This window comes from Stegodyphus dumicola, chromosome 9 (assembly GCF_044657685.1).
Source record: "Stegodyphus dumicola isolate Sdum_Otavi_A_Nest chromosome 9, ASM4465768v1".
NCBI lineage: Eukaryota > Metazoa > Arthropoda > Arachnida > Araneae > Eresidae > Stegodyphus > Stegodyphus dumicola.
This window is the reverse complement of record NC_140776.1, coordinates 76,725,294-76,750,924: the sequence shown is the minus strand read 5'-3', so window position 1 is coordinate 76,750,924 and position 25,631 is coordinate 76,725,294. Positions and strand designations below refer to the sequence as shown.

The window sequence follows — 25,631 nt, the reverse complement described above, 5'->3', positions numbered from 1 at the left end:
GTACAATAGAGCTTGTTGTAAAGCCCACTAGGGAAAAACAATAATCCAAATTCAATAAAACTCCATGTTTCTTAAAAAGCCTCTCGGCCCAAACAAATGGAAGGACTTGAAAGACCACCCAAAAAATAAATACACAAGATAAATAAATGCAATAAAATTATAAGGCAAACACATTAATTAATTTCTAGAATATTCAAACATATGATAATTAGGTAAACTGATCAGTCCCCTACAAATTAACCTTATGATGCAAATTAACATATATATCATTTTCAACATTACACTCATGTTAAGAGTAGGTATGCTTTTTTTTTTTTTTTTTTTTTAAACAATCTATAACTCACAATTTAGGTGGTTGTACCAATTTCCTAATCATTCGTTTACAGGTATATTTAAATAACTTGTCATTAGACTAGAAGAGAAACACGCTAATGTGACAATCAAAATCGTAAAAACAACCTTGTATTTAGCGTCAAACACTCAATCGATTTCGAGAGCAGCTAAAGGTCCCTCTTCATCAGGAGAAGAAATACCTGGAAAGAAGAAAATAAAGGGGAAGGAGTCTCAGAAACACGTGGTCCTTATCAGCACTGCACGTGGTTATAACTGGATTTTTAATCAGAGTTGCCCTGGCCGCCTACTTTTACTGAGCCAGGCTATCTGATCAAGCATAAAGGACAAGAAAAATTAGCAAAATTAAAAATAGGGAGCGAAGGCAAATGCACCTTCAAGCTCAAAATCTGAACTTCAAATAATGAATTTCAAGAATGTTTATTTGAAGTTCAGATTTTGAGCTTGAAGGTGCATTTGCCCTTCGCTTCCTATTTTTAACTTCGCTAATTTTTCTTGTCCTTTATGCTTGATCAGATAGCCTGGCTCAGTAAAAGTAGGCGGCCAGGGCAACTCTGATTAAAAATCCAGTTATAACCACGTGCAGTGCTGATAAGGACCACGTGTTTCTGAGACTCCTTCCCCTTTATTTTCTTCTTTCCAGGTATTTCTTTCTCCTGATGAAGAGGGACCTTTAGCTGCCCTCGAAATCGATTGAGTGTTTGACGCTAAATACAAGGTTGTTTTTACGATTTTGAACTTGTCATTACTTAAATCTTAAATCATTTCGTTTACAAGTACATTAATATAACTACTCATTATTTAATTCTTCTATTCACTTCGTTTACACGCATATTAACATAACTATCATTACTCGGTAACAATTTAAATAGAAAAGACAGAATAAAATCACTCGCAGGGTGAAGTTCATACATCAGTCTTTCCGTTGCTGGGGGCTGCCATCATCAACCGCATATTAGAGATTTAATAGTTCAGCAGCTAATCCTGCTCATTTCGTTGAACCTTCGAAGAAATCGGGAATGCCATCATCGACTGATTAATATGGAGTTTTAATAGTTCAACAGATCGTCCGGCTCATTTCGTTGCCTCTCGAAGAAATCGGGAATGCCATCATCGAAAACCCCAGGAAAAATACTGGTATCAGGCAGCTTCTTTCAAATCAGGAACATCCTTAATTAGGGACGCTAACGCTTCAACAAAATCTAACGTTTTAACAAACACGGGTATCGGGATTCTTCTTTTAAATCAGGAACAGTCTTTATCAGGGACGCTTCAATAAAATCAGGAAAACACCTTGAAAGGACCCAAACTGGAAAGGCACTGAACAGGGAAAAGGTAGGACGAACATCTGTATTAGGATCACCTCAAGAATGTCTACTAAAGTTCTCGGTAAAATATAACGAAGAAGCACGAAGCTATATTTTGCGTAGAGCATTTTGTCTCAACTTGAGTAAAATTCTCATCAGCTGAAAGCCGAGAGAAATCCAGGTCCGCAGCCCGCTGGTACACGCCGCTCGCGAGAAAAAGACCCGCAAGAAGTCAAGCCCCCCACTTTTTTTTTTTTTTTTCCTTCTTCTTCAAAAATCAGAATCCGAATGAATCTAACAAGTTGCAAGCCTCCCAAGAAATCTCGATTTCTCCGCCTCTGTAAGTTCATAGGCCCACAAAAATCATAAAATTAAATCTTACCAATCCCAGAATTTTACTTCATCTTTAACTAAGAAAATTCCACCCCCACGACGAATCAAAACCCAGAAAAATCTGACAATGAAGCCAAACATCTTTACTCAGAACGTGTGAAAGTAAATTGGTCCAACTAACAAGCGGAAACTAAGCTATACGAGAATCCAATTACCTAAGCTTACTGAAAGAAACATTGCAAATACAACAAAGCGAAAGGAAGACGATTTTCGTTTCAAAAGCCGTTAGTAAAAAGGCTACCAGCGAAGAAAACGACAACGCAACTCGTAGTAAAAGGCCGTATAAACCAGGTGGCTCTTTCACCAGTTTCTTGTCTTTGTTACACCAACAGTTACACCTAAATAAGGCTTTTAACAACTTAAGAATACTCTTTTTTTTTTTTTTTTTTTTTTCAGATTAAAATATACATGAGTACAAATAAAAATACTAGATTAATGATAACTTAAAGCACATATTAATACTGTAATACTGCAATTAAAATTCGCGACATAACACATCGATTTAAATTGTATCCATTAGAAATTGGTTACTTGAATAATGATAACATGAATAATGATCTGTGGCATAAGAAAAGAAACCCTGATCGTTACAATAATTTTACTATTGAATTTTATCTCGAGTACTGCTAGTTCTTTGGCGATGCTATTAATTCAATTAAATTGTTTCTTCCATAATTTTTATGTTGTATAACTAAATTAAAATTGTTACTTGTTTAATAGCTACTTCTAAGTCGTTTTGGAAGTCTGCCTCATCGGAAGGATAGTCTTTTCAGTCTGATTCATCTAAGAAATGTGATCCATGATCTTCTTAGATCCTACGGTTTTTAACTGCAGATTGCCCAAGTTATTTTTAAAACTATGCGTACAAATGTTCTTGTTCTTCTAGTTAGCTGATGTTACAGCAACTGATATTATTATAAACTGGAAATGTGTTTCTAGAATTCAGTGAGCGCATAGCGAAGTAGGAATTGAAAGTGCAGCTTAAGACAGTAATTTTTTTGTACAGTCTTTGTAACTATACTGTACAGACGGATTAGAATTACTTAAATTACGACAGAGCATCAAGGCTAGCTTCCTAAGAAGAGGACTTTCTAAAATTCTTAAGAATTACCTTTTTTTAAAAGGACTTAAAGGTTTCCTTGCCTTAGTTTTAAGGGCTACGGTCTTTTTATGGAAGACCTTTAAAGGGAAACTGGCTCGTATTCACTCGATGAAACACTCGATGAAATTCGTATTACACTCAATGAAAACCACTAAAATTCCCAAACAGCCAGCCCGTTCGAATTTGAACTGAGGACAAACAAGAATGCGCGACGTTGATTTTAATAGGATATTATCCACTCCCTGTGATCTCAGAATTTGAGACTGGAGTTACGAATTTTTCTACCAAGTTTTATTTCATTAAAGCCGCGAAAATGGCAATACCGGCCACCTGACTTGTTGCAGACGTAACAATTACGTTAGCCAATCAAACGTGAAATATTTGGCTACCGCATCTAAATGTGCTGAATGAAAGAGGTGTATATTTTCATTCACGAATGTGGGTACTATCTTTTTAAATGTTTTTAATGATTCTATTAGAAGTAGACGAGGGTTAGATGTTCTGACGCTCATGTGTTTTGAATTGATGGTTTGAGATGTAGAATGTAAACAATAGTTTCTGTCATAAATGATTTGTGTTTTTCTTTCATTTACTTATTTTAAAGTGTAATTTGAATTGATGGTTTGAGATGTAGAATGTAAACAACAGTTTATGTCATAAAATGACATGTATTTTTCTTTCATTTACTCATTTTTAAATGAAATTTTCTGAAAGAATTTAAATAAAAAATTTTAATTTCATTTTTTAAAATGAAATTAAAATTTTTTATTTAAATTCTTAAAAAATGAAAAAATTCATAAAAAATGAAATTAAAATTTTTTATTTATCGGTTTAAAAATTTTTATACCGATGTTTATTAAATGAAAACTATATCATTTTAAAATTTATTTGAAAAAGTGTTTTCGCTGCTAGAAAATTCTGAAACAATTCTTAAAAGTATTTTATTTGAATTAATTAACTTCTTAAAAAATTGATGGAAAAATGTGGTATGAATTGATGGAAAAATGTGGTATTTTTAAAGCATAGTCCATTATCACTTTCTGAAAAAGTAAAACTATGGCATCTTTGCTTGGCATTTACTGCGAATATTACTAGGGTGTACTTTTACATACTTTTCTGGGGAAAAGTGCAGATTTGCCCACTGCTTGGCTTGTTTTTAAGAATTGCACATACTCGGTATCCATGTATGCGTCGACCTATTTTCACTTAAAAAAAATTCCAGAATTGCACAAAAATGGCATTGCGCACACTCTTGACTTTATCCATGCACACATCGATCTACGTTCAATTAAAAAGTAAAAAAAAATTGACAAAAATCCAATGTACATTTTGGTCAAAACATAGATTGTTATCTATTTGGGAAAAAAAGGAAGGTACACAAAAGTGAAATACATTTGTAGCTCTTGAAAGAAACTGCTATAAAAATAACTTCAAACAATAATCATTTTCTTTAATTTTTGACTAAGACTAGAGATGCAGTTGGAAGAGAGAGTACTTTGTATTGTAAAATGATATTAATCATATATAATTCGTAAAGTGAATTCATTAGTTTTCACAATGTTTGAAAACTATTACTTTGGTTTTTTCACAATGTTTGAATTATAAAATATCATCATTCTAAAACTCCCTGATATTTGATAAATATAAATAATGTAAAATGCATGAACATGCTCAAAATCATATTAATCTAAAATAGCCATATGATAAGATTCGTAGCTTGTTATTATGCATGCTGAAACTGAAATTAAGATTGTATAAATTAATGTGTAAACATACTTTATTATATTTATATAACTGTAATCTTCATTTAATAAATGTTTTTCTTTTTTTCAGAGTGTCTGAATATTTGATGGGTGATTTAGATAGTTCATCCCAACCAGTACCAAAAACCAGAGTAAGATCATATTTTATTTCTATTACAAAATCTTTCACATGCTATAGGTATTTTAGTCATATCTGGAGGGGAGTTTGTTATTGTTTGAAAAAAATTAAACTGCAAAATTAAGTATTTGTTAAATATTCTTTACGTAAATATTTGCTTTCAGAGCCTCTCTGTTTTTAAAAGTCATGGCTTCATTTGTTATTTTTTTGGTGTATCTATGTTCACTGTGTTAGAAGGAGGTTATCATTTTAATTTAGTACACATATTTAGCATCTTTATGTTTTTAAAACGATTGTAATCTTCTTAATTCACTTTTTTCGAAATAAATAATTTTTAGGGCTAATCTTTGGAATATGGTAACAGGTAGTTTGGCGACATTTTGGTAAGGCGATAAAGGTTACTAGTTAGGTCTTTAGCAATGTACATGGATAAAGTCAAGAGTGTGCGCAATGCCATTTTTGTGCAATTCTGGGATTTTTTTTAAGTAAAAGTAGGTCGACGTGTACATGGATGCCGTGTATGCACAAATTCTTAAAAACGCAGCAAGTAGTGGGCGATTCTGCACTTTCTCCCAATTTTGCACCTAATCTTCATCGTGATTAATCACTTTTGTTCCATAAAAGTTCTAGCATAAGCGTAATTCGGCTAGCAGATTGTTCAAAAAAAATGTTGAGTAAAAAAAAAAAAAAAAAATGCCTTTACTTCATGAAAACAAAATGGCGTCCAAAACAAAACTACCAGGTTGCTGTACCAGGGTTGGTCGCCAAATTTTCACCAAAAAATCTCCAAGTTACCATAATCCGAAGATTAACCATTTTTAGTTCTTTAGCTATTTTTCAGATAGCATGATTTTAGGAAGAAAAAAGTATTTATGATAAAAATATTTTTAAGTTTCTAAGGATCATATTTTTATCAGGCTGTCCGGTGAAAGTTTGGATACTGTTCTAAAAATTTCTGTAAATACTCGGAACTCTCAGAAAATGTCTGTGCTTGATCTGTGCATAGTGATAAGTATCATGGTTGTTAAGTTTAATTATATGGATATTCAGGAACAGTACTTGCATATTACACCATTGACTAGCAGAGTAGCATGATTTAACGGTAGTAATGGGTGACTGTGTCCTTTAAAATTCCACAGTAATGATTGGGACTGTTGTGGAAGTTTCCGCCAATGGTCAACATGATAGTATTTAAGTTTCCCAGTGCCATCGATTTACCGGAAATTTCTTGAGGCAGCAGTGGCGATAGTGTCACTGAACATGCAAAGTGGATATTGCATGTTACTTATTCATGCAAGTGGCTCAAGTAAAGCAAGGAATTCCATTACCAATGACATGCTATAGTGTGCTGAAAATCATGTTGGTATGCTTTTGGAGTATGAAAGTTGTCATTTGCTGATCATTCATTCGAAAAAGACAAAGTGACTGCATGTTATGATTCTGCATGGAGTACAACTGAAAAGTACTCAACCTGCTTGCTAAAAATTTCAAGGCAGAACCATAGTTAGATTAATTGTTATACAATAATGCCTATAAGAAGCCATCGAAAATTCCGGAAACGTAGATGAAGCTCATTCGTTCACCATAATTAAATGCAAAATTCAGTTTAAAAATGTAAAAAAATAACTGAAACTGCATATAATGTGATATTTTTTTTTTTTTACATTATTGCCAAATATTATTAACATAACACATATACAAATTCTAAATCTGCCAAAGACAAAAAAAAAAAAAAAAAAAAAAAAAAAAAGGAGGAATGCACTCCAGATATTTTCTAAGAAATCAACTCTCCAAAGAGACTTCTCAGTTACATAGTCATTATTCCCCAGATTTAGCACAGTCAATCTACCACTTATTTTGGCATTTATAAGACTGTTGTGAGATAAAATTTTTGAGGAAAATATATTCTGTTCTTTTCTCAGTACCTGATTCAGAAATGTATGTATGTGTGCACATACTATTTGCATGCATATGCGTACATATACGCATTTTTGAATCTAATCCCGATAACTGATAACAGAAAAGCACTATACGATCATTGTTAGTATGAAAAATGTATTCATTGTTAGCATGCTGATAAATTTTTTCTTGATCAGCACTGCAAGTTATTAGCTTTTGATACCTTTTAATGTTTGCATAATTATGATGCATGAATTTGATACATATAAATATTTCATAGTCAAACAGTGTATATAAAAATGTCGGTAAAAATATATTTACGTTGCACCTTGGAGATTTTTGCCGGTACATGGACACTGAGTTTGCACAATTCTTTGACTTGTTATTTTGGTTTTATGTAGCGCTGATTTCTGCGCCAAAAATCGCCGCTACACAAATCCAAAATAACAAGTCAAAGAATTACAAAAATTCGGTATCCATGTACGCATCGATCTCTATTCACATAAAAAGTCAAAGGACAGCCAACAAAAAAATGTATGATCTCAATAAACTGCATTTTAAATCAAACAATGAAAAAAAATAAAAAAGGGAATTCATGGTTAATCTTTGGATTATGGTAACTTGTCGATTTTTGGCGAAAATTTGGCAACCAACCCTGCTACAGCAACCTCCTACTTTTTTTTTCGGCGTCATTTTGTCTTCACGAAGTAAAGACAGGTTTCTTTTTTTTTTTTTTTTTTATTTACTCAACATTTTTTCCAACAATCTGCTAGCCGAATTACGCTTATACTAGAAATTTTATGGAACAAAAGTGCTTAATCATGACGAATATTAACTGCAAAATTGGGAGAAAGTACAGAATCGCAAACTCCTTGCCGTGTTTTTAAGAATGACACACACACGGTAACCATGTACATGTCGACCTATTTTCACTTAAAAAAACATCCCAGAATTGCAAAAAGTGCCATTGCACACACTCTTGACTTTATCCATGTACACTACTTTTTTCTCATAAATTAGAAAAATTTGCATGAAAATGCATGAAAATTTTGTGAATCTTTAAAGTCAATAAAAAGGACATATATGAAATTACCTGATCGCGAAATAGTATATACCCTTTCCAAGGATGAACATTTGCACGTATAAAATAAATAAAAAATTTTCGGCACCATTTTGTCTTCACGAAGTAAAGACAGGTTTCTTTTTTTTAATTTACTCAACATTTTTTCCAACAATCTGCTATCCGAATTACGCTTATGCTAGAAATTTTATGGAACAAAAGTACTTAATCATGGCAAATATTTACTGCAAAATTGGAAGAAAGTGCAGAATCGCAAACTCCTTGCCGCTTGTTTAAGAATGGCACGTACACGGTAACCATGTACATGTCGACCTATTTTCACTTAAAAAAATCCCAGAATTGCACAAAAATGGCATTGCGCACACTCTTGACTTTATCCATGTACACTACTTTTTTCTCATAAATTAGAAAAATTTACACGAAAATTTTGTGAGTCTTTAAAGTCGGTAGAAGGACATATATGAAATTACCTGATCGCGAAAAAGTATATACCCTTCCCAAGGATGAACATTTGCACGTAAAAAATAAATAAATATCCAAAAACTTTTCCCTCTAAATTATTTATTATAAACGTCACCTGCGAATTTACAGCACAAACATTAAAAATGTTTGCAAATACTTAGTGTCAAATATTTAAATTATTTCCATGCACATTTACTTCTAATGAAACGTATTCCAAAATGCTACAAACATATAATTTACAAAATCACTATCATTTAATTAAAATTAAATTAAATTAAAAACACTATTTAAAATATAAATAAACACATACATTAAATTAATAAAAATTAGCTTAAAATCTTAATTACTTTAAACTAATTCATTGCTAATAACAATTTTCCAATAATAGCATATTAATTTATTTATTCCTTATATTTATAACAATGCATAAAAATAATACCCTCAAATGATTAAAAATACTAACTTACCTAATCCTCTTCAGAATCTTCAGTGCATGGCGGATAAACTTTCTTCAAATATTATTATTGTACCAGGTAGAATATACTGCTTAATAAAACTTAATAAGCAATCTTTATTTCTATCTCGCACAACCTTAAAAAAAAAAAAAAAACACTTATTACTACCCCTTTCAATCCCACCAAATACCCATTTCAAATTCACTTTAGATAGGGCCATGGGATCCAAAAATTTAGCAGCACTGTTTCACACAACACAGAATGAAGCTAAATACAAAATGCTATAAAGTACTGCAGATATTTTTCCAAATGTCCCCCTTTTTCTGATTAAAGAACTGTGATTCGTCCATATATGTCACATGACATATCTCATTTCTCTCAGACAAAATAATCCGTAATTGGAACTGGGTACTTCTCACATTATTGTCAAAGTCCTAGGTAGTAACCTTTATCGCCTACGAAAATGTCGCCAAACTGCCTGTTACCATATTCCAAAGATTAGCCGAATTCATCTTAACACTACAGAAAGGAAATATCCACTTACCTTGTTTACAAATTTCCATATCTTCAGTGAAACAAAATTTCTTGACAGCATCCAAAAACTTCATGAAAGTATCTGTATACTGGCGTCGCCACATAAATTCACAAATTCTACTCTAACCAAAATGTCTCCTATCTATTATGTATGATATACCTCTTGATCAGTAATAACAAATATGTAAGCAAAAAATCTCTTAAAAGAGCCTAGATTCCTTAGAAAATGTTTGGATTTATTTATTTTATTTTATTTTATTTATTTATTTTTTGTCTTTTGCAAATTTAGAATTTGTATATATGTTGTGTTAGTTGGCACTTGATAAAAAAATTTTATGTTAAAGGAGCATGCATTTTCAGTTTATTTCTTTACATCTTTAAGTTGAAGTCTGTGCTTAATTCTGGTGGAAAGAACAGAAAATTTGTTTTGTTGGCAGCATATTATGTTCATAATATATTTCAAGATGTAATTACTAATGTTAAGCTGCAGAAACATAGTTAGAATAAAATTATGAATTCCTGAAATTCAGGCTATGAAACTCTCAAACATTAATACTTTCTTCTTCCATGTCATGTATGGGAAAAAGCAATGTTATTTAAAATGAAATTGCTTTTTTCCACATGCGAGTCAATGGGTAGATTATCTGCTTTTTGTAGTTTTCTAGTTTTTGACCTGCTAGGTTTTTATTTAAGGTTCCATTTATTATTATGTGTGAGAGACACGTACTGAATTGAACATGTAATGCATATCCCTTCCCCCAAAAAAACTTACTTTTATATTTCAAATTAAAATTTACTTATTATGGATCTTTTTTTTTCCTCCTTATTATATTTACTGATGCTAAACCATAATATAAATGGAACTACTCTGATATGTGCCCTCAAGTCGCCAAATATTTTTGGCGAGAAACTTCACCCTGCCATATTACTATCTAAATTTTTTGTCTACATTTTGAACTTTTAGCCTAAAATGTCTCCAAAAACGCGGTTTTCGCACATGCAAAAACTACGTTTTGAACACACAATTTAGCTAAAAATCCGAAACAAAAACAAAAAATTTAGATAGCAAAAACATAGTTTCTAACCAAAAATATTTGACAAGAATCCATGTACACAGCGACATGTTTTAACTTAAAAAAAATCTACGAATTGCACAATGTAGGCAACGAACGAATCTACAAACTACGCACACCTCGCTTTAATAAATTAACATAACAACAATAAATTTCAAAGAATACCATGTACACAGCATCCTGTTTAAACTTAAAAAAAATTCTACGAATTGCACAATTTAGGCAAGGAAGGAATCTACGATCTACGCACTCCTCGCCTTTATAAAATAACATAACAACAATAAATTTCAAATAATACCATGTACACAGCGTTCTGTTTCAACTTTAAAAATCATCTACGAATTGTATAGTCTAGACACTAAACAACAAAATAAATTTCAAACAATTTAAAAAAACAACAATAACGACAGAAATTCATACTAAAGAACCAATGAACATAACATTCTACAAAATAAGAACAAGGATAAAATAAAATGCACTTACCATGAATTAATGAGTTTTCGAATAGCAGAAATATAAATTTCATACCGCCTTTAACATGCCGCCACGTAATCACTATCGTATTTACATGACAGCCAGACACACTATCCAGAAAATTTATACTATGGTTCACAAATAAATAAAATCACAAATCCTACTCCTATCATTAACTGCCATTAAAAATAATCTCCCAGACCCTCTTTCCACACTTCCAAATACCCACTACCCCTCAACAGGATAGCCACAATCATAATTCCTATTGCCGAAGTTCAATTCAACAACTACCATTTTATCTTTCCCTCCCATCTTCTCAGACACAGAGGCGAACCAACGAGCTCCAGCGAAAGATTTTTCAACGTCAACAGGGTTGCCATAGAACACGCAATTGCGCCAAAAACCAGCGCAGAACACATATCGCCACATTTGGTGAAATTAAGGCGTATATTAGAGTTGTACCATATAAATTAATATGTGAATGGGTAAGTGTCCTATATATATATATATATATTCATTGATGAAGCAGTTGGTACATAATCTGATGACAATACAGTAATTCAATTCAATCATATTTACTTCATTTGGGGGGAGCACTAAGCCATTTTTAGCATAGAAATTTATCAATAAAGTGTCTGTGGTGTCATATCAATTAAGAAAAGAAGAAAATTGGTGTGTTTAAATGGGTCAAATACTTTCTCATAAAATGTACCTTCCTACCATAAATAATTTCATCGTCTTGTGGCTTTTTTTTTTAATTATTTTTTTAATATGCTTGTATGACATGGCTTCTACCCATATTTCATTTTTATTATTCTGGCCGGTATTTATTCTTTAACATTTGGTGTATAAATTGAATTGATGAATTTATTTAAATATTGATTTTAATTCTGAGAAACGTCTTTCATATCTTAAAGTGAAAATCATCAATTTGATTAGAATACATATGACTCTTAAAATGTACAATAAGACTTAACTTTGATTTTTCATAATTTATTTTGCATTAGAGTTTTAAAATGAGTTTATGTTTTAATTAGTTTATAAAATTTTGAGTTTTGTTGATTGATTGAAAGGGTTTGTAGCAAGACTAAAGCCACCATTTGTGGTCAAACTTGTTCATTTAATAAATTTGTTTGCTTATTGCATCAGAATGTGGTAAGAAATTTAAGTATATATTTCTTCCTGTTGAAAAAAAGTATGTTCATCAAATATTTGTAAAACATCATTAAATTTGAACTGGTACTGCTGATATCTTTGATGTTAAGATTTCAAATTTGTTATGGTTTGCATGGAATCTTCAGTCAAATTAGACTTAATTAAAAGTATTTAAATTATCTTTTTAAAAAATGTGCAAGTATAAATTTAAATCCCCCCCACATATATTAAGAGATGCAAGATAGCAATAGAAACTTTAATAACTGGTAAAATTCACAGTTTCTGTTTTTAATGCAGCTTAATTTCATTTTAAAAATACTCACTACATTTCAAGAAACAAATGGGACAGTTTTTCTTTTGAAATAAATTTTTGTATCTGTATTATTTCTGTTTTCTTAGATATTACAGTTTAAATGGTCTAGTAGTTTTTTTTTTTATTTATTTTGCACAGTAAACAGTGTTAGCTTATCTTTCATTTTATGTAAAATATTCTATCGTTAGACTAGATACAATATATTTAATGCAGTTGGTTTGATGATTATGTGCAGAATAATTTGCTGCTAAATTGAAAGGGGATTACATCTTGTATGCAATGCCCTTTCAGTATTTAATCCATATTGCATTAAATCTTTTCATTTAAAAGTTTTATCAAAATGATTAAAATTTTACTAGTAATTTGAAGTATTTATTTATTCATTATCCACATTTTGTGTTTTATTTTTATTGAAAACCTTTTCTGTACGAATGAATGGATACAAATATTTTAGCAATAGCTTTCCTTATATAACTGATGCTAAAATATTTTTGGTATTTCTTTGTTATAGCAGCCTCCAACCATATTTGGCAATTTTAGATTTGTGCCAAGATCTCAGCTATAATTTCACCAAACTTGTAAAGTGCAAATATGAATATAAACAATGTAATGTATATAGTACTCACATGCCATTTTCTAAGAATATTATTAAGAATCATTATTATTATTTCATTTTATGTAATTATACCAATCAACTGCAGCACCTTTCACTCATATTAAGCTATTTGTATCAGCATTTCAAGGACATCAACTCCTTTGCCCAAGAATACATAAATTTAACAGCAGTAGCAGCCCAAGAATACATAAATTTAACAGTAGATTCCTTGCTGGGCACTGGCTGATTCCAAAGGTGGGCACTGTATGCTCCATGATGCATATTGTGCTAGAACAGTAGCGTGATGGAACAAAACCTGTAAATTCAGAAGCAGAGTTCTGGTGCTTCATCCACTTTTTCCTGTCTTAGTATTTCCATAGCATTGTCACCAGTTTGGATTGGTTTCTATCTTGGTAAAAATTCTCTTTATAAACATCACACATGCAACACTTTTTTTTTTTTTTTTGCTTATTTGTTTTTGTTCCTACTGCAATGACTTTTACAACTTGAGATTTGCCAAGAGATAAATAAGTGCGTATCCTGTTTTTTCAAGAAGAGACATTCTTTTCAAAGAAAGTGTTTTGGTTCAAATAACCACCTCATGAAAATTAAAATGTCAGTCAAAGCCAAAATCGCTGTGCAGTCTTTGTTCGTGCTGGAAAGAAAGAAGTGTTCAAAGACAAACATGATTTTTTGAATTATGTATTCCTTTTGTTACTGAAGATTATACTTATTGAGTCAGAAATGAAGTAATAATTTGTCGAATTTAGTAAACTAAAGCTTGCTTCAAATGAATCGAAACTCAACATTTAATTGGAAAGACTGCATTGAAAGTAGTAGATATGTGCAAATTTCCTCCTCTCTTCATAATGTTAAAATTTAATGGATGCTTAACACTCCGTCTGGCACATTTGATCTGCTAGGCACACTTTGAACATTTTTGTTTGCCCTGTGTCCTTCAAACATCGTCACTCCTTCTCCATCCAGTTAGCTTTCGCTCTTCTAGTGCCACTAGCAGTCATAAGGTCAGTCAGTGAATATATTTCTTCATTTCCAAATGGCAGATGAAATGATCTAATAGGCTTATTATGCCCAGTTACATTGCAATTTGACAAGTAACTTTTCTGTGATTTTTTAACACTATCACATTTTTTGGTTAGCAGTTTTGTATAATGAAATATTTTAAGATTGTCTACAAAATTGGGTATGTTTTTGGGTTCTGGCTTTTCAAACACATTGTGCCTGATCCTGTCATAAATTATAACATGTTTGAATAATTTAAAATATTGCTTGTTACAAAATTTGACAGACATTTTCATAACAACATTTAAGTATCTGTTTGATTCAGGCTTCAAAATATTCATTAAAAAATTGATATGAGAAACCTTTGAAACCTTGAAGAAATTCATCATTTATTGGAGTCATCAGATGAAAACGATGAGGATGTCAAAGATGAAGATTTTGATGTTGAAAGCTATATTAATTCAGAAGATGGTGAAGAGAGAGATCAGAGATAGAACGAGAGGGAAGCGAAGAAGATGACATTAAAGAAAATACTGACTTTTATTTGGGACAAAGTCAGACCACAACACTCCAGTAATTTTGGCTTTAGTATTTCTAATGTTTTGGCGTCCTTCATTCCAATAAAAAAACAAAAATGTCATTGATGTATCATCATTGCATGATAACCAGGCTATTGATCTTTCTACTGTGAAAAACAGATACTAGAAATAATCATTTTCTACAATGAGACCAAATTAGGAGAAGATATTGTAGATAAAATGTGTGGTTTGTATAATGTGTCTCAAAATGTAAAACAGTGGCCCGTGATAATCTTTGTACAATGTTAAGCTTTGCTTCAATCAATTCTCAAATCATACCTTTAGATAATGGGTATACAGCTCTTAAGATTGTTCATAAAGCAACTATCTAATGAGTTTGTGCTTGGACAACTTGCTCAGTGAAGTTTATTGGGATGCAAGTACACTTTCAACAAAAATTAGAGCTACACTCCTAACCAATAACAACAACCTCAAAATTACGATGAGCCACAGATACCTCCAAAAGGACGCAAATGTGAAACATGCTATTTGGGGACGCGTAAGAGAAGATTAAACTAATATGACTGCAAAAAGTGGCACGCAGCAACCCGCCTCTCATATTCTGTTGTTGTGTGTTCTCCGTGCTATATAAGAGAGAAGTAGAAAGATGGATATCTCCTTATGAATCAGATGAATGAGAAATTATACTTATGTTTATACTAGTTTTAATTAAAATTAAATCTATAATTAGTCTTGTACAACAATTTTAGAAAAGTTATTTTACAAATTTTTTTATATAAGTAGTTTCCTTTTAAGACTATAAAAATTGTTTTATTGTCTCTTAAGCGCTTTTATCACTTGTGGAAGTTTAATAATAATGGATAGAATTTGATTTTTGCAAGAAAAAGCTTCATGTATAAAAAAGTTTAGTAAATCAAATAGTGCCTCTCGGGCTCAGTGCACCTGAATGTGTTCTGAAACATATTGCGCTTGATGTGATAAATGGTGAAAATTTATTCATAAAACGAAAATATAATGTAATGTGTTCATTCTCCACAATGGTTTTTGATTTGTGCTGAAATCAGAAAATGTTTCCTGGTTGTTGCTCCTAGCACTTCTGTTTCAACTATTATCTAGCCCAAAGGCATGGGGAAAGAAAAAAGCCAAAATTTATCAGTGTGGTTGCAAGAAGGCACGGTATGGCTGTTACAATAAACATCCCAGTTAAATCACATATGAGATTTCTTCATCAATTTGATTTATTTAGGGTAATTTCAGTTTTGAAAGAATAGTTTGATTGAAATTATGAGGTAATTTGTAGAATGTGAGTGATGTATCCTGAAGATTAAAAAAGTATGTAGTTCTTTGAAAAGCAAAATTCTGCTTAGAAGTATATGCTGTGTTGTAACTGGAAATTTTGCATCTTATCTATAAAAAATATTTTGCATCATACATTTTTTCATTCATTTTATAATATGAAATACAAAAGCATTTTTATTATCATTGAAATATTTTTTCTTCTTTAGTCATGTGATAACTTGTTATCTACTGAAGGTGAATGCGATTCATTTGTACGAGATAAGAGATTTGGTAAGTGTTGTACATATTTATTTTTATTGCATAGTTATCAGATTATCATTTGAAATTTTTATCTGTCAGTCACATTATGCTTGTTTTTGGAACAAAGTTTTCCTTTTGCAATATAGAAAATAAACTGATCAATTGAAAAATATGTTTTAATAAACTTTAAAAGAAATTAAAAAAATTTCTGCTCATACCTGTTAAAATAAAATATTCTTATAAATACTGAAAATGTGAATTGAAATTTATTCTAAATTATTTTCTTATATTTTAGAAGAGTGCGACCTCTTATTTCATATGTACATATATGGCGGAAGATATATTTCATAATTAGTACAAGAAATCATTATTAAAATATACTTTGTTTATTTATTTCAATTTTAATTTAAAAGTCAAACTGTAATTATAACACTTGAATAACTGAATAATGAGTAAAACTGAGACTTTCATTTTTACATTTTAGCATCCACTCTTCCTCCTGAAGAAATTGATGCTCGATTAGCAAGACTAAATGATGGTGTTGATCTGGCATTAAGGCGAGCTAAAGTCTGGTCAAAGTATGCCAAGGATGTTATGACATACATTGAAAAGCGCTGCAGTGCAGGTGTGATGAATCATCTTATGATTTTTCTTTTATTACAAAAATTAATGCATTTCCCTTTTAGCTGAAATTATAGTCTTAAATATTTTAGATAGTAGTTCTTAGTTATAAATTTTTTCCAGTTGGATCAGACTAGAAAGTGTAAATTATACACAAGATTTGATGTTGAGATTCTATCTATAATACATTTCCCATTGCTGTTAATAATTTTACGCTATCTATTTGATATTTTTTTCCCGCCTACCTACCAGAGAATTACTTTCGTCTGTTATGGAAGAAGTTTTGTATTCCATTGTAAAAGTAATTTTCTATGTTGTGATACTTCTGTCCCTGCAGAAATTTGTGTAATGACAAAAGAATTGGTATGTTGGAGGAATACCAAATCAAAAGAGAGATGTGGTTCAAGTTCCCAGCTAAAATCCCATTACTTTCTGTGAGCTTGAACATAATGTGTGAAGTTTTATGTTGTCATGATGTAATACAACTCCCTGATGATCCATTGGGGATAGGCATTTTTGTATGAGCATTGTGAAGCTAGTCTAGTTTTTATCAATACACTTTTTGATTTTAATATTTGATTCACTCACAATCACATACTGCCTTGCCATCAACTAGGAAATGCAAGCAAAAGGTTTCCGAGGTCAAAATACTGTAACAAAACTGAAGTCTTTTTTTGTGTAGTTAATTTATCTCATTATTATACCTAAATTTTAAGAATATCAATGAATAAGGTGCTAAATAAATTATGGCAGCAGAATATAGATAAAAATCACTTTTACTTGCATACTCCTCTCTTTTCTTTTCTCTCTTCTATCCCTATACATTCTTACTATAAATTAGCTGTTTCAAAATAATATACTGAAGATGCTAAGAGAAAAAAAAATGTGACTGATAGAAATATGTCAATAAATATAATTAATTACTTAGATATGAAAACTGTCAAAATTACCTAAAGCCGTTTCATTTATTATTGCATTTTTTAGAAACAAAAAATGAGAATTTTAGGGAAGATTTAACCATTTATTTAATGTTAAATATTTTTCAACAGAGAGTGGATTGGAAACTGTCAATTTATGGATTAGAATATCTATAATACAGGCTTTTTCTAGGCAGTTTCTTAATTAAGATTTATTTAAGTATGTTGAAATTTTCAAGAATAAATAAAGGAATATTTGAGCTCTTAGTGTTCTGTATGAAAATTTAAGAGTGACTAACAGATAATATTTTTAAAATATACAATTTAAAAGCAAAATAGTTTGCAATAGAATAATTGGATCTAAATCTAAGAGTGAAAAATCTGCTTATAAATCAGATCTTATTTAAATTTGTGTGTTTCTTGTTAATTTCAAAGAAATCAAATATGCATGAAATAAACATATTTTTTTAAGTGTTTAATTGAAACACTGTTGGAATCTTTTGAGAGTTTTTATTGTTTCTTAAGCTTTCTGTGTGAAGATGTATTGCTATATACTTTGGCAACTATTTCTGTTTATTTTGGCCTTCTTCTCTGGCAAAAAGATGCATTTAGTATGTCATTGTAACAGCTGCTAAACAGTTGGTCAGAATATTAGCATTGATTTTTGCAACAGTTGTAATGTATTTTTAAAAAACAGAATCTGCATTACACTTGCAATATATATGAGTATTAAATATGTATTACAATAGCTAAGATTGAAATTTAATAACTTGCATATCAAGAGAGGGAGTAATTATTTTGTTGTCACAATATGTATTTTAAACACATTCTATTTTTTAAAAAAAACATGCATTTAGCAAAATGACATACTTTTTTTTTTTTTTTTTTTGATAAACATGATAATAAGCAAATAGATAAGAACTTTACTATGCCTGTACAAAAGGAAGTGAGTGGCATAAGTGGAAAATGAAGAGAAGGAGAGGATGTGTTATTGTCTCGAAGAGTTCCTTTCTAAAACAAGATCAGGCTTCTGTCTTCCTGAGGCATTTTCTTTCATCTTTTCTTTGCCTCTTAGTTCCACTAGTTGTCTGTGTTTTAAAATTTTTCTAAAGTGAAATGTGGCATTGAAAATGTATATGTTGTAGCTTCTTATTTCTTTATCAGGGTAACTTGTAAATCCTTACTTACCCCATTTTGCAAAAATTTCATGGGTCAAAGTACAAGAACCAGCTTTTCTTCTTTCCTATGCCGACATTTCATTCACAATCACCTTTTGTTGCTGCTTCTGAAGCAGTTGCAGTTCTTTCTGGTTGCACTCACTTTTATGGTTCTTTAATAACTCAAGGAGAGCAATGGAAAATATTAAAATGATGTTTCGAAAATTCTCGAGTGTAAATTCTGTGGTACAGGTTATTTCAAAGCATGTTTGAAAATCATTTGTTACCCATTTTAGAGTTTGTAACGTGAGTAATGGTACATCATCCAAGCTGTTCTTTTTTCAAATAATTTATTTATGAAAGGAATTATTTGTGATATGAGGCATTTCTGGTCCAAGTTTCTATTACAGTAAAAAAGAATGGTGCTATTTTTTTATTTATAGAAATTTAAAAGCAATATCATTAGTTTGATAAGTAATATTTTATTTTCAAATACTTTTATTTTCCTTTTATCTAAGTTTCTTTATAATATTTAGTTGAGGATAAATTTAGAAACTTTTGGCCAGGTTTCAGTATTTTGCCTGTAAACTAATAACAGATTCAAAATACATTACCTCCTGCTTTGAATATATCATTATTCTATGTTAAAGGTAGCAAAATACTCAACAGCAGTTAAAAAAAGGAAGATTTAATAGGCTTTAAAGTGATATTATTCGCTGGTTGAGAAATGCTTCTGTTGGTACACAATCTGCTACACTTGTTGCATACTAGTGCTATGTCATCTGCACACCCCAGGTACTTTTTCATGAATTACATCACTTCCATTTACTCTCATTTTATGTTTTCATTAAATTTTCGTTCTTGCCACACATTTTTGGAAGACAAATTCGCCATTTTTATAAAAGCATTATTTGCAAAATCTTATTTTACTGATACTCTTTGCAGTATGTTAAATCCTGTTGTGTGGTGGAAAGGAATAAATGCAATTATAAAATTATGCATGAACTATGTAATGGAGTTAAGATGGGTTCAAGAAATCTGTCAAGTTCAGCAGGGTTTCAATTAATTTTCTGTTTTTTTGTATTTTTTCCATTCAAAACTTTGAAATAGATTATTTTTTGCAGAAACAAATATTCTGTTTTGTTACAGTATGTTATACTATACTGATGAATTTTATAATGGTTCATTCAACTTTATTTTTTTCCTCTCTGAATAAATATGTTAATTTTCTATTTTTATTACTATTATGCGCTGAAATTCAGTTTCAAAATCCATATGAGCTGATAGTTGTAGAAGCAAATCTTACAGCAAGTACCCCAAAAATAACTAGATATACATACATACATATGCACAGATACATATCGTGGAGAATATTATTGCAGGCATATAATTGAAGCTAAGTATGTTTTTGTTCCAAATGTCCAGACACCTACAACTTAACTCTCTGAATTCCATGACAGCCTTTATCCGGTCATGAGATTTTTGACTTCATATATTTTAGCTTATAGTTTAAAATATTTTGCTTTCCTACTTTCCTTAATGAAGTAAATATCATCTTGATGAATGGAAGTTCATAAAACAGATGCTAAAATAAGTAATTATACAATTTAATTAATAAATGTTGTTTAAATACAGGTCTTCACGAGGAAATCCAAAAAGGCCTGCCACTCAGAGAGTTTATCCATTCATCAGGAATGGTCAAACTCATTGCTAATTTAGCTGTGTAATTGCTAAGAATGTTGCCTAGGGTGCACCACAGGAGCTGACTGAATTATAATGTCGAGAAAAGAAAAAGCTTTGTCCCACTTTTAAAAGGGAACATTCCAGAGAAACCAATCCAAGACGGTACAGGTCAGTTCGACGCGTGGTCAGTTCGACACGAGATCATTTCGACGCCATACTTTTTTTCCTTTTGTTTGACGCCATACTTTTCGTATTTTTATTTATTTTTAGAATAACTTTGCATCATAATTCAATTAAATTTGGTGTCATCATCATTTGATGTTTCACACCCTACATTATGGGAATTCATAGATAGTCTTAGGCGTGTTCAAAAATCAATTGATCAATGTTATGAACAATTTGTACGTGGAGATGAACCGCAGCCCAAGCGGAATAGGTATCTGCGAGCTGATATGAGAATTAAAGTAATAGTTGAAGATTTTGCAAATAGAGAAATAATGCAATACCTGAAAGGTAGGGTGCATAATTTTGCAATGGATTAGTATAATAACAGTTCTGTGATGCAATCTTACTTATCTGTAATTATATTTGTCTGCAATATAATATAACTACTTTGTAACCATATGTTTATTTACCATTTGTGTATTTTGCTTTTGATGCTGTCCCTCATGTCTCAGGGCCTTGACGTTGGCGAGGGGGCTTCTCACTAATCTGGAACACTTTCACACATATACACACATATATTTATTTCAAATATGCATGCAAACAATCGCTAATTCAATAAATAAAAAATCTGTCATATTACTTATTAAAACTATTGACTATTATTGACTGATTTTAAAGTCATATTACTTAATAGAAATCAGTCGTATTACTTCATATTTATTCTAAAAATACGAAAAAAATATGGCGTCGAACTGTTCCTGCGTCGAAACGTACGCCGTCGAAACGACCTGCTTCGATCCAAGAGTCTCTTATCTCTCATTCCCTAACACCAACCCACTATACACTGCATCAAGGATTAAAATTCAAGCCCAAAGCTATGGCAGCTGGCTTCTCTATCACCATCCTATCAGGGTAGCAGGATTCTAAATGTAATGAAAATATTTAAATTGATTAGCATTACAGTATTATTATATATGGATGAAATATATACAACATTAATGTGAAAGAGATAAAAAGTACATGAAATCTCGTTTGATAAAAAGTAATGTGCCATTTCTGAAATTTGTCATGTTATATGTTATGTAGTCGAAATTAGAGTTCAACAACATTAGAGCAAATTCTCTCTCTTTTTGATGCATTCATTCAGAATTGCAAAATAGGTTATTGCATACAATAACAAAAATTCTTAAGTACATTGCTTTCATAATGATGTGAATTCGATTTTGTAATTTTGTTTCATTTTTCGAATTCAGTTTTATATATATATATATATATATATTATTTATTTATTTATTTATTTATTTTTATTTTTCTATTTTATTGATATAAATTGAATGCAGACTCTACTGATTCACATAAAACAGATCTCAATGCAAGTGTAAAAAAAAAATTGTGCATTATATTAACCCCCCCCCCCTTAAAAATGTTATTTCAGACACACAAATGAGGTTGGCTTATACAGAAAATCAATACTTTTAAATACAAAAGGGATTTAAAAAAAATATATTAGTTTCTTTCATTTAAGTTGAAGAAACATATTAGTTTCTTTCATTTAAGTTGAAGAAACATATTAGTTTCTTTCATTTAAGTTGAAGAAACATATTAGTTTCTTTCATTTAAGTTGAAGAAACATATTAGTTTCTTTCATTTAAGTTGAAGAAACATATTAGTTTCTTTCATTTAAGTTGAAGAAACATATTAGTTTCTTTCATTAAAGTTGAAGAAACATATTAGTTTCCTTCATTAAAGTTGAAGAAACATATTAGTTTCCTTCATTAAAGTTGAAGAAACATATTAGTTTCCTTCAGTTAAGTTGAAGAAACATTCTCTCTGCCAGATTTTTCTGCAACTTTTCCCATGGAAAATTCCATATTTTAGAAGCCTAGCCCTAAAATTGGAAATAATATGAAATTAAAACAGTTTGAACTGGCAATTTTTTTTTAGAGTGGCCAGATCTTATAGCATGAAAGAGTCCTAGAATATTGTGCTTTTCATGTGAAAATCAGTTTTTCACATTTCAAACTTGGCAGGCATGATAATAAAATAACAGTTTTGTTGCTGTATAATATTGAGGTAAATGAAATGGATATGATTGCGTCATGTCATAACCATCATCAAATTTTGCGACATAAAATTAGTTCATCAGTGGGTAGGTTAGGTTACAGTAAACAATCATATCTATTTCATTTACTTTGTTATTATAAAGTAACCGAGTTGTTACTATTTGATCATCAATCCATGTCTTTGTATCAGAAAATGCAACTTTAATATTCTTTTATGCCGGATGCAGAAATATGGAAAAATATAATATCTGTTATTCTGTCATTTATGTTATCATTAAACCTTACAGTCAACAGCAGACAATTAATAATTTGTTTTTGGATATTTAAAAATTATACACCTATTTAAAACTATGTGATATGCTAATAGTCTAAAGATTATTTATGTGACCTAACAGAGTATTCAGTTGCAAGTGTGAAAGTATAGGAGATATATTTCATATAAACTTAGGAAATTTTGTCTGTAGTATTAAATAGGTATTAATATATTGTAAAGCACTGATTTAAATGCTGTGCTAACCATTTAAAGATTAATAACATAAAACTACATCCCTAGAACTGATGATACCTACTTATTTTTTTGCAATAATTTAAAAGTATCACAGAAACATTGGTTTTAGAAATAACTGCTGCATGTCGCATATAAAAAAATTACTTATGAAAGTGAAAAACAATTCACATCACTATTTTGCATGGATGTTACTCAATTCTCAATGGTTTTGACACAGTTTCAAATGGAATTTGTATAATTCTCTTTCAGAAGCTGAGCATGCCAAAAACCTAGTCAAATTAGCACAAACAATGAGGCCTATTCTTAAAGAAGAGGTATGTTTGCTTTTCAACTGTGAAAAGAACTCTGCATTTGTAAATTTCATCATATGCATAAAATATTTACTAAAACCATGTATCCCTTCCTTAGAGTTTCCTGCCCTTTCAATCCATTTATTATATGGCACTAGACCAGGATTATGACAATGGGCAGACCACTTTAAAAACATGTGCTGTTCTTCAAGGACACAAGTTTATTGAGGTTTGTGCAATTTCTGTATTCTTTGTTGCATTTTATTTATGCCTCAAACACTCAGTCATTTCATATTCATTTTTTCTTTTTGCTCATTATGATTATTTGAATCATTATTTTTAATAGATCGTTTCATTTTTATTGCATTTTTATTAACTTTTCTGCAGTGTGGCTGTTATTGTTTAATCCAGTGTATGATTTCATTACCTTTATTACCATGTCCTTGAATTATTTTTTATGAATGAAAAAAAGTATTAATTTCTTTTTTTGCCTCCAAAATGGAAATAAGTACTTAAAAAGGTAAATATTATGTTGTTCTAAAGGTAAATATTATGATGCTCATTTGTTCTCTTTAATTTGCTTGCATAATAGTTGAAATTTTGTATGTATTTTCCTGTTTTATTTTTAGCCTCTTACTGCTAGGCGAAATGAACATGAAAGATATAGAAAACAAATTAAAGAAACATGGCACAGAGAACTAAAAAGAATGGTATGAGTTTTTGTATTGTCATTTGTGAATTTTTTAATAATATTCATATACAGTCAAAAGTCGTTAATCCGGACTCGTCGGGACTTCGGCGTTTCTAGATTATCGATTTTTCCGGATTATAGATCATCAGTTTAAATCTCGTAAGATGGCATGCAGAAATTCTAAAATTAAAAATATGAAACCGTAATTTATGAAATAAAGAACAATTATGATCTAAAGGGTATCAAAATTTACAAAAAAAAAAAAAGCTTAATATTTATTTGTTTACTTTATTAAACATTTCTTTCAATGTAAGTTGTTTAAGTTGCTTCGTTTTATGTGATAATACTTTCTCTTTAATTCTATAAACAGACAGAATTTCTTGTTCAGTTAAAAAGTTCCGCTGTTCAAGTCCCGTCAATTGCTGTGCCGAGAACACCGACTAACTTGTCAATCGAAATTTTTTCGTTTTCACTAACCTCTCTGTCACATTCTTCATGTCTTTATCCATTTTTTGCAGCAATTTCACTTTTTGTTTGTTGGACATTGAAACATACTTTCGTTTTGTAGATCCTTTGGAAGTTCCAGCATCGGAAATTCTATTTGACATAATCGAAAGTTCAAGTTTACTTTTATAAAATTGCTCTTACAGTCTGCAAAAAATAATAAGCGCGATCCTATTCAAAGATTAAGGAACAACGCAAGCATTAACATTAACTGAAATAGGTAATTAGATAATTTTAGCTTACACCGTCCGTTATACATTAAACGCGCAGGCGAAAACGTATTCTGCGCTTGCTCACACGCATATGCGCAGTAGTCAAGTTCTTACGCGCGCGCGTAAAATGCCTGTGCGCATGTGCTAACGCGGCACATGCGCAGAAAGTTTTTAGCTTTGAGGTCCGGATTATAGATCATTCTGGATTATGGGTGTCCGAATTAACGACTTTTGACTGTATATATGTATATTTTACTCTGAAAACTTAAACTCTAATGTGGGTTTTAAAATTATCAGTATTTAAAATGTAAATTCAGTTTAAAATTGATTTTAGCTATCCCTATTTATCATTTATGGTGCTTTTGTAGCATGAGGCAGTAGCAAATCTCCGAAAAGCAAAAGCTCTGTACTTCCAGCGTCAACAGGAATATGAAAAAGCAAAAGATTCTGCCTTAAAAGCTGAAAGCAGTGAAGGCATGGAGACTAGTAAAGTTGATAAAAAAAGGCGAGTTGAGGACGATGCTTTACAAAAAGCAATGGAAGCTGAAACGACCTATAAATCATGTGTCCTAGAAGCAAATGAAAGGCAACTTGCATTAGAGAAAATAAAAGTATGTGTTACTAAAAGTTTTCACTGTTTGAAT

At 30.8% G+C, this 25,631-nt stretch overlaps 1 protein-coding gene across 8 annotated transcripts in view; it reads left to right on the top strand.

Annotated features, from left to right (window-relative positions):
• LOC118193931 (rho GTPase-activating protein 45-like) overlaps positions 1–25,631 on the top strand; it is a 341,239-nt gene that overhangs the window by 265,744 nt on the left and 49,864 nt on the right. For all 8 annotated transcript variants that reach the window (XM_085823640.1, XM_085823641.1, XM_085823638.1 and 5 more), the window contains 7 exons: positions 4,987–5,047; positions 16,143–16,206; positions 16,661–16,801; positions 23,540–23,604; positions 23,699–23,809; positions 24,210–24,290; positions 25,356–25,598. In XM_085823640.1, the coding sequence (XP_085679766.1) occupies positions 4,987–5,047; positions 16,143–16,206; positions 16,661–16,801; positions 23,540–23,604; positions 23,699–23,809; positions 24,210–24,290; positions 25,356–25,598 (766 nt within the window). The remainder of the gene's footprint in view (positions 1–4,986; positions 5,048–16,142; positions 16,207–16,660; positions 16,802–23,539; positions 23,605–23,698; positions 23,810–24,209; positions 24,291–25,355; positions 25,599–25,631) is intronic.